This window comes from Otolemur garnettii, unplaced genomic scaffold (genome assembly GCF_000181295.1).
Source record: "Otolemur garnettii isolate 467f Iridium unplaced genomic scaffold, OtoGar3 scaffold00109, whole genome shotgun sequence".
Classification (NCBI taxonomy): Eukaryota; Metazoa; Chordata; class Mammalia; order Primates; family Galagidae; genus Otolemur; species Otolemur garnettii.
In genome coordinates, this window is record NW_003852504.1 from 1,500,897 (window position 1) to 1,510,699 (window position 9,803).

Below are 9,803 nucleotides of genomic sequence, written 5' to 3' on the forward strand. Positions count from 1 at the left end.
AAAAAAAAAAAAAAAACAAATCAGTGCCAGAAGTCCAGAAGCTTCCTTGCCAGTCACTACATACTCCCTTTCCCCAAGGGAAAGCATTCTCCTGACTTCCAGCTGCATAGATAGGCTCTGCCCTGTTTTGAACATTACACAGGTGGAAGGCCCATCCTTCCATTTGTGAGGCTCATCCATATTGTTGGAGACAATAATATTATTTCCTTGCTGGGTATTAGTCTTCATGACTGCCACAATTAATTTATCTGTTCTACAGTTCATGGGCATTTGGGTAGTTTCCACTTAAACTGGAATTTGAGGGAGTGGAGAAGCTACAGTTGACAGAGAGGACAGTATTCTGGGTGGGGAAATGTCCAGGGTAAGTGCCTGGGGGGGGTGTCATCTGAAAGGCTAAGTGTGAACCAACATCTGCTGAGAGATTGCTGTGTTAGACAATGTTCCAATCTCTGTTCTCACTCATTTCATCCTCACCTACAATGAGGTAGGTGCTTTTGTCTTCATTTTACTGACGAGAAAACAGAAGCCTAGAGAAGTTAAGTAACTGACCCAGCTTTACACAGCTGGTCAGAGGCAGAATCAAGGTATGAACCCTTGGCCATCTGATGCCAAGTGAAGGTGCTGAGGTTCAAAGAAGTAAAATAGGCCAGGTGCAGTGGCTCACACCTACAATCCTAGCATTCTGGGAGGCCAAGGCAGGTGGATTTCTTGAGCTCAGGAGTTCAACCCTGTCTCTACTAAAAATAGAAAAAAAGTAAACTATCCAGGCATTGTGGTGGACACCTATAGTCCCAGCTATTTGGGAGGCTGAGACAAGAGGATTTCTCAAGCCCAAGAGTTTAAAGTTGCTGTTAGCTATGATGATGCTATGGCACTCTACCCAGGGCAACAGAGTGAGACTCTGTCTCAAAAAAAAATTAAAAAAACAAAGAGGTGAAATAACTCACCTGTGGTCACACATCCCAGAGTTGAACTAAGCAATGTCTGAGTTCAAAGAGAAAAATGTAGCTCTTTCTGAGAGGCTCATACGTCCCCTTAGACATAAAAAGGGTGCCAACTGTGTATGCTCCCACCTCCCTTAACAGGCATGACACCCAGGAAATCCTCAACCCAAAGGAAGGCCAGGCAGAAACCTCAACTGGGCTCAAGGATTTCAAGTCACCCACGTGTAGGGGTCACCTCTCACTGAAAGGCAGGATATATGGGGCTGCCCTGAGGTTGGAGGCAGGCTTGGCCAGCTACCTTGGCCAGCTCTCATCCTTGGTCACACAAAGAACATGTCTTAGTTCTTTCCATCTCTCTGGGTTGAGTACAGCCAACTAGGCCCAAGCCCCAGTGCCATCTCCAGAGTCGTTTATGATTGTCTCTTCCCACTTTGGGCTAAAGCTGGGACAAGGGGCCTTCACACAAGGGCTTGGAGCCAAAGGCCCTTCCTCCCAGCCCCCAGACTGCAGATTAATGACAGGAAAAGGCTTTGGGAAAGAGCTGTGATTAGAGAGCAGCGGGAGGTGAGTTTACCCTTCCCCAACAAAGCCAACTTCCGGCCCCACGCCTGCCCTTCTTGCTTTCCAGCCTTGCCAGTCCCTAGGGTTTTGGGGGCGACTCTCAGCCTTCTGATCTGCAGAGCAGGCTGAGGGTTGCTGGAGAGAAGGCTGTAATAGCCCCCATCAGCCTATAAATAGCAGACCAGTGCCCACCCTCTCTCTGTTCCCTCTTTTCCATGCATTAGGAGGAGGAAGTTATCCAGGCAGCTGCATCCTAGCCATACAAGAGGAGGAAATAAATGGAAGGTGGAGGAGAGCAGGGGAAAGAATGGGAGAAAAAGAGGAAAGAATAGTGGGAAGGGAAAACCAAGGAAGGGAGATGGAGGAAAAGCATGGGAACTAGAGTGGTCACCCCACGGTCATGCTCCCCACCCCATACCCACCTGTGATCCCCTTTTCCAGCTCTCCAGCACAGCACAGAGGCTTCCTGACTGAGGCTGCGGACACCCCACCCATGAGGCCCTGACAGTGCTAGAGTCTGGTCGGCCTTACCGCTGACCTAGTTTCTGGTCACTACCTTGCTGTGACCTTTAAGAGTGTGTGACCTCTGACCCACAATTGCTGACTTGGCTTTTGCCAAGACCCACCAAGAGTGCTAAACGGCTCCACTACAGGCCCCAGGAGGTGGAGCCAATTATATGTGTGTTGGGGGGCAGGTGATATTGCCCCTGCTCTGGGAGTTTGTCACTGGACATACACACCCCCTTTAGTAGGAAAGAGGATATGAAACCTTCAGCTTTGTGTGAGTTTGGGGCTTCGGTTCCTCAAGACTTTATCTCTGGTGTATGTAGTCTATCCCACTCTTATCTGTCTGGCCATCTGTGAACCCTGGTTCCTGTGTGTATCTTCTGGTCTTGACTGTTTATCTTGATATGAACTCAGCCTCAACTTCTTGTGTCTACGGCCTTCCTCCCCTTACCTGCCTTGCCCTGGTTTCTGTCTGCTATCTTGGCATGTGCATATGTATGCAGTTAAGAAAGCTCATTTCCTGAAAATAGTCTCATTAACACAAACAAACGTCATGCCTAAAAGTCCAAACACCAGCAAATGTCACGGTTGCCAGTTCATCACATTAGTGACTAAGGTTAAAAACCAAGATGAAAAAAGAGAAACTGATGTCTTTCTTTTGCTAAATTAGTGCCAATTGTTTGTGTCCCAAATCCATGGGCCTCCTTCTGTGACTAAGCCTCTACAATGGTTTTCCAGAAAGTGTAATGCTAGGTCTTGCTAGCTTCTGGCCAGCTTTTCTTGGGACCCAAATTCATCTGGCCAGAGGGTCTAATGTTTCCCCCTATCCCTATGAACAACTGGAGACCTTGCTCAGAGCAGACATGAAGGTAGAGACACAGGGTTTGGGAGGGATTTTCTCTCAGTTATGTATCTGGTGATTCTCTCGTATATACATTTACTCTCAATCATTTAGTCTTTCACTCCAGGGTTCTGGAGACCAAACTTCAGATACTAGTGGAAATTCAGGCTAAGTCTGAATCCTGAGGCGTGAGGCTCCTGAAGTTAAGTGCTTGGTCTGTGGCCAGGGTTAGGGTGAAGAACAGGGTGAAGCCAGCAGCTCCAAGGACATCTAGGTACTTCACCCCATTATCTTGGGGCCCTCAGGATGGCTCCGCCCAGCCCTGACATGTGTGCATGCACATGTGTGTAGCGGGGGACAGGGAGGGGAGCCGATCAGTCCTCGGCAGCCATTTTAACCCACTGATGGCAACACCCGTGCTTCTTCCAGCTTTCCCTTCAGCGTTCCAGCAGCTTCAAGGATTTTGCCAAATCCAAACCCAGCTCTCCAGTGGTGAGCGAGAAGGAATTTAATCTGGATGATAACGTGAGTTTCAAAGTCTTCTGAGGGAACTTGATTGCAGGCCCTGGGCAGATGAGTAGCCTTGGGAGAGGGAAGGGGGAAGAGGAGATGTTAGGATTGTTGGGGCAAAGCGTCCTTTACCATGGAGGGCTCTCCTCTCCCCTCACCAAGCATTCATCTACATTCTTTTTGACTACAAAATAAATTGTAAATTATTTATAAAGTAATAGAGCTGAGGACAGTGTTGGGACCAAGGGAGGAGGAGATTAGGGCCTCTCAATTCCACCCCTTCCAACCTCTACTGTGACCCAGAGACCTGGTGCTCCAAGTCCTGGACCTAGGCAGGGTCACCAGGGTCTCTAAATATCCACTTTTGTCATCCCAGATTCCAGAAGATGACTCAGGTACCCCCACTCCAGAGGATACTGGGAAGAGTGGCAAGAAGCTGGGGAAGAAGTGGAGGGCAGTGATTTCCCGAACTATGAACAGGAAGATGGGCAAGATGATGGTGAAGGCCCTATCAGAGGAGATGGTGAGGCCTGGGGATCCAGGGAGGAGGGGCACCACTCTGTCAGGGTGGGAGCATGACTGCCTGGACAGCCACTGCTCAGGCCTGAAGGTCCTATTCAATGCAAGAAGAAAGGTCATGGGAGAGGAGGATCTCACCCTTGGCCAGGGACAGACACCCGGGCACAGTTCTGAGGGCACAGGAGGCTGGCTGGGAAAGGGGTGGGATTTGAGAAAAGTGGAAGTCTGAGTGAGAGAAGCTTCCTTGGAAGGCAGACCTGCAGGGAGGGGCAGCTGAAAGGGAGATGAGATGACCTGAAGCAATCCACCCACTTTAAAGCTTTGCTTGGAGCTAGCCTCTGGGATTAGAAAGGCCTGTTTTCCCTCATGGGATCCCCAAGAGAGAAAATCGAGAAGACTGGCCTAGGGAAGCAGGGTTGCACAAACATCTATGAGGCATGCACAGCCAAAGTGACTTGAATCACACAGAGTCTGGTGTGCTTATGGCTCTTACAGGAGGCAGGCAGGCAGCAGATTACTGGAGTTGGCTCCTATTGGCTCATACTGGCTCATATAAGCTCCTGAGAGCAGCTGGTCAAATTGTCAGAAATTTTGTGAGCCAGTTGTTAAACACAACCATTATTAAAAATCGAATTATTTAAACTTACAATCAAATAAATTATTTTAAAAACAAAGGTAAGCCAAGTGCAGTGGTCTGTAGTCCCAGCTACTTAAAGTGGGAGAATTGCTTGAGACTAGGGGCCCAAGGCCAGCCCGAGCAACAGAGCAAGGCCCTGTCTTGTAAGAAAAAAAGGTAATATAATAAATCTTATTCACACTTAATTCCTGAACGACATTTTACACTTATCTGTGTTGTTGAAATTATTTGGGCCTATATTATCTGAATGGTGGAAATAGCATAGCTGTCTCCTTTGACAATGCACCCAGCCACGTCACAATGGTAGCTGGACATTGGCCCTGGTGGGGTGTCCTGAGAACACAGGAATTTGCCATTAATCAGGGACAGCTGTTAAACAGTTACCACTGCACCGAGGTATGGTGAGATGGTAAGAGCTCTGGAGTCTGGCCAACTTGGTTGTGGGTTCCCATAGGCCTTGGGAATGTTCCTCTGCATCTGTAAACTCAGGCCAACCATACCACTACCTGTGTCACTGGGAGGATTAAATGAGATGGCAGGCAAGCTTGGCACATACTAGGTCACTACAAAAGTTTTAAGACAGATCATGTTACGTTCCATTATTTCACTTCCAAGAAACACTCTCAACAGTGTCCTTTCTGATTCAACTTGCTAGGCTTATTGGTGTTGCTGGGAGGGCTTCATGCAGATTTTACATTTCTTGATTTTTGTGTATCTCAAAACTTTCATAATGATCCATGTAGAAGCACAGGCAAAAGTAATTTCTTCCTCAGTGCCACTGCTTAATTTTTTTTTTGAGTCAGAGTCTCACTTTGTCACCTTTGGTAGAGTGCCGTGGCATCATAGCTCATAGCAACCTCAAACTCTTGGGTTCAAGCGATTCTCTTGTCTCAGACTCCCAAGTAGCTGGGACTACAGGCACCTATCACCACACCTAGTTATTTTTAGAGATGGAGTCTCACTCTTGCTCAGGTTGGTCTTGAACCCGTGAGCTCAGACAATTCACCCTCCTCGGTCTCCCAGAGTGCTAGGATTACAGGCGTGAGCCACTGCACCCAGCCTTGCCACGGCCTTCTTGACTGCAACAATGGCTGAGTCTGGGCTCTGCTACCACAGCCTTTTCTGCATGTACATCAACACTCGAAGCTGACAAAAGCACATTCACATGGCACCCCATGTGAGCCTCATTCTGTGAGGTAGGCAGAGCAAGGATGGTCATTCTGATTTTTACAAAAGAGGAAACTAGGGCTCAGAGAATGTCTGTTATTCAGCCTGTAAGTGGCAGAGCTGGGGTTTGAGCCAGGCCTTGGCTCTTCACCAAGCCCAGGCCCATTTCCTCTGCACCATGTGTACCCCAGTGAGGCTGCTCAGGGCTTCCTGCCTACCCTCCCCGCAGGGAGACACTCTGGAGGAGGGCTCAGCCTCCCCAACATCTCCAGACTGCAGTCTGGACAGCCCTGGCCCTGAGAAGATGGCGCTGGCCTTTTCGGAGCAGGAGGAGCATGAACTTCCTGCACTTAGCCGCCAGGCATCGACGGGTGAGTAAAGGATGTGGGGGGACATCTGCTGAATCTAGAGGAAAAGACTGGGTCGGGGCTGTGCCAGTGGGCTGTCTGGGAGGTGGGTAAGAGAAATGAATGTTTACTGTTTTCCTGCTGGGAACTTTCCCGGCCTTCTTCATGTTAAATCCTCACAATCACCTCATGGGGCCAGTACTATTATCCTCATTTTACTGAGGTGGAAACTGAGTCTCAAGGAGGTTAAGCGACTTGCCCAAGGTGGCCCAGTATTCAACTCAGATCTACCTGGAGGAGCTTCCACTTGCTGTCCCCAGGACCTGGAGAGGCTCAAGAGCAGAGCAAGAGCCTCATTGTCCTCTTGGACCAGCTCTTCCAAGGGGAGCTAGAGGCTACAGCTCCTTGGGCCTCTGACATCCCAGGCTGGGGAGGGAGTATAGACTCTCCAGCTGTGAAAAGTCAGACTCTTGGGCCCCAGACCTTGGTTTTCTGGGCTTAAGGTGTCACATGGCATCTTTAGAAGTCCATGGGGTTTCCTGCCTGGAGAAGGGGCTGTGGCCTCTGGGCTGCAGCCCCACTCAGCACTATCTTTATCACCCCTCAGGCCCATTTTGAGTTTTCCACTCTTTCTCTAGCTCCACAGACACCTCCCTTCCCTCCCACACCACCATAGAAAGCCATTTAAAATGCCCATCCTTCCCTTCTCAGGGAGAAAGAACCCATCTGAGTTTCCGTGTGATATTATAACTAAACATTGAGTCTTATTAAGCAAAGACAATAAATATTAGTGCAGGCAGGCTGTGCCTTCCTGGGTGAAAGGAGTACTGGAGTAGGAGCCAGGAGACCTAGAGTTTAATGGCCCAGGTGCTGCCAATTATAAAGTCAGGGGCCTTGGGAGGTCTCTTGGCCTGCATGGCCTCAAATTTCCTCATTGTTCATTGGAGTGTTGGCCCAGCTAGAGGCCCTCCCAGTTTGCCCATTCTTTCGTCTCTGAGTGGTTTCTCCTTCTGTTGCCAACTCTTTTCATGTCTGAGGTCCGGGTCCTGCAGTGTGGCCGAGGCGATGGGTCGGAAGTGTGAGGCTTGCCAGAGCCCAGCTTTCTTCCCTGTTGCACACAGGGAAGAAATTCTAGACATGCCCTTTGGAAGGCAGCTGCTAGGCACTGTCTCAGCTGTCCTAGGACAATGGTGAACCTCTTCCCTGCCCATCTCCTGCAGGCAGTGAACTCTGCAGCTTCGGGGAGGAACCCCAGTACACAGGGCCGTTCTGTGGCCGGGCACGAGTCCACACCGACTTCACTCCCAGCCCCTATGACCATGACTCGCTGAAACTGCAGGTAAGGACAGCATCCAGGCCTGGAAAGCTATACCCATAAAGGAGGCTGGACTGAGCCAGAATAGAAAAATATCAGTGGAGGCCAAGAGTCCATCCCTCATCTCTTCCTTGCTCTCTTCTCCTCTCCCAACACAGAAAGGAGATGTGATCCAGATCATTGAAAAGCCACCCGTGGGTACATGGCTGGGCCTGCTCAATGGCAAACTGGGCTCTTTCAAATTTATCTATGTGGATGTGCTGCCTGAGGAGGCCACAGGGCCTGCCCGCCCCAGCCGCCGACAGAGCAAGGGCAAGAGGCCCAAGCCCAAGACTCTGCATGAGCTGCTGGAGCGCATCGGCCTGGAGGTTTGATCTAGGACCAGCTCTAGTATCTAGTCTCAAGAGAAGGCACACTTGCCTCAGGGATGGGGACATGGGGAAATAGCTATGTGTAGGGGGTAAGGGCCTAGGGGTAAAGGGGTGGCTTATAAGTAGCTGTGCCAGTGGCTTGCCTCTCTGCCAACAGGAGCACACATCTACCCTGCTGCTCAATGGCTACCAGACGCTGGAGGATTTCAAAGAGCTGAGAGAAACACACCTCAATGAGCTGAATATCATGGACCCGCAGCACCGGGCCAAGCTGCTCACGGCTGCTGAGCTGCTGCTGGACTATGACAGTGAGTGGCTTTAGGTGCAGAGTGGTAGTGGTAGGGTGTGCCCGCTGGCATCCCACAGTGGAGAGGCTTGCCCTGGCCCTGTCCCCGACCACACTCTGCACTAGGGCCCCTTGGCAGTAGGAAGGCACTATCCACTTGAATTGGAATCTCAGGGAAAGTTTGTGGGAGAAAGCAGGTGTTGGTCGAGCCCAACCCCTCTTCGGATCAAAGATCATACTTAAGGCCAAAGAAGGTAATGTATTGACTTACTCGAGGCCTCAAAGTGAGATAGTAACAGAGCTGGGATCCAAGGCCAGGTTGCCTGGCTTCAGCTTAGTACTGAAGAAGTTTGAGTTCATGGGCCATGAAACTGGCCTAGAAACAACTCCGACCTGCTTCCAAGCTAGAAGTGGGGTGAGTGGCAGGGTGATAGCAAGTGCTCAGAGGGAGAGACCGCCTATAGCAGAGTTCCCAAGATCCCTACCCTCTCAAGGCTTCTGATGCCCCTAGCTAAGGACCAAACCCCCATGTTCTGTCTCCTTCCCTCCCCCCTGGCAGCCGGCAGTGAGGAAGCAGAAGAGGGTGCTGAAAGCAGCCAGGAGCCAGTGGCACACACAGTGTCAGAGCCCAAGGTAGACATCCCGCGCGACTCTGGCTGCTTCGAGGGCTCAGAGAGCGGACGCGATGAGGCAGAGCTGGCAAGCACCGAGGAGCAGCTGCATGGCCTCTCCCTAGCTGGGGCACCTTGAGGTAGAGGTGGCCCAGGCTAAGGCTGGGTCCAAACTGCAAAGGCCACAGGGACAAGCCCAGCCTCCTACAGTGGCCTGGGCCCAGGAGACTGGCACCGAGCCTGGCCGTTTCCCCAGGGACGCTTAGGGCCACAGAGGCTTGAATGGGGCCCAACAAGCTCGGCTGGAGTGAATGAGGAGCTGCCCAAGGAAGGGCACGTCCCACCTGCCTGAACCCCTCCCTCCACCAGCGACTGACGGCACAGCCTCTTCTTACAAGCCAAAAAAAGCACTACGCTTGACATTGGGGAGTCCACTACCCTGACTTTGCTTTGCTAAAGTTTTGGTGTATGCTGAGCTCCAGAAGGAGAGTATCTGTTGGTGGGGGCGTCCCTTGACCCCAGTACCAAGTCTGTGCCCTGATTCCCTAGAATAGCCCTTCCCTGGTGCCAAACTGGCCTGGGGACAAACAGTGCCCACTACGTGCAAGACTGCCTGCTTAGTGGACACAGTTCTTAACCTCCCACTAGGAACTTTGCTATAAGTTAGCTTTGGGGAAGGGGTTGGGTGTAAATATGAGGGGTGGAGGGAGATAAGTGGTAACAATAAACATGGGTAGAATTGAATTACTGTCTCCAGTCATCTTTCCTGTGGAGAGGGTTGTGAGGAGAGACAGATGGATTGCCTTCAAAGCTGGCCTCAGCAAAATGTCCCTCTGTTGTCCTTTCAGGGCCATCTTTCCCTTCCCTGACATGTTCAGTGCCCTTAACTCTGCTGACATGAAGTTCCAGACCAAAGCCCAGGCTGCCTCTGGCTTGGAACAGGGCCCAGTCAGGCTCCTGTGGCCACAAGCCTTGCTGGGGTCTGGGGAAGGGGAGGTAGGGAGAGCTATTTCCCCCTTCCTATAACTGTTCATTTTAACAGGAAGCTTGAAGGCCTTCACTCCCATGAAGAAGGGCTCCCACTGAGAGGCTTTCTAGAGTCCAAGAGTGGGAGATTTAAGGTCAGCATTGCCTTTTCTCTGAGGCCACCTCTTTCCGGGCTCAACCTTGAGCCCACTAAAGCTGCA

The 9,803-nt window shown here is 50.9% G+C and overlaps 1 protein-coding gene across 1 annotated transcript in view; it reads left to right on the top strand.

Annotated features, from left to right (window-relative positions):
• Nucleotides 1-9,360, top strand: part of SASH3 (SAM and SH3 domain containing 3) — a 14,336-nt gene extending 4,976 nt beyond the window's left edge. Inside the window, exons 2-8 of the mRNA XM_023517389.1 lie at nucleotides 3,283-3,378; nucleotides 3,740-3,886; nucleotides 5,916-6,057; nucleotides 7,254-7,372; nucleotides 7,507-7,716; nucleotides 7,877-8,027; nucleotides 8,565-9,360. Of these exons, the coding sequence (XP_023373157.1) occupies nucleotides 3,283-3,378; nucleotides 3,740-3,886; nucleotides 5,916-6,057; nucleotides 7,254-7,372; nucleotides 7,507-7,716; nucleotides 7,877-8,027; nucleotides 8,565-8,755 (1,056 nt within the window). The 3' untranslated portion in view covers nucleotides 8,756-9,360. The remainder of the gene's footprint in view (nucleotides 1-3,282; nucleotides 3,379-3,739; nucleotides 3,887-5,915; nucleotides 6,058-7,253; nucleotides 7,373-7,506; nucleotides 7,717-7,876; nucleotides 8,028-8,564) is intronic.
• The last annotated feature ends 443 nt before the right edge of the window (nucleotides 9,361-9,803 follow it).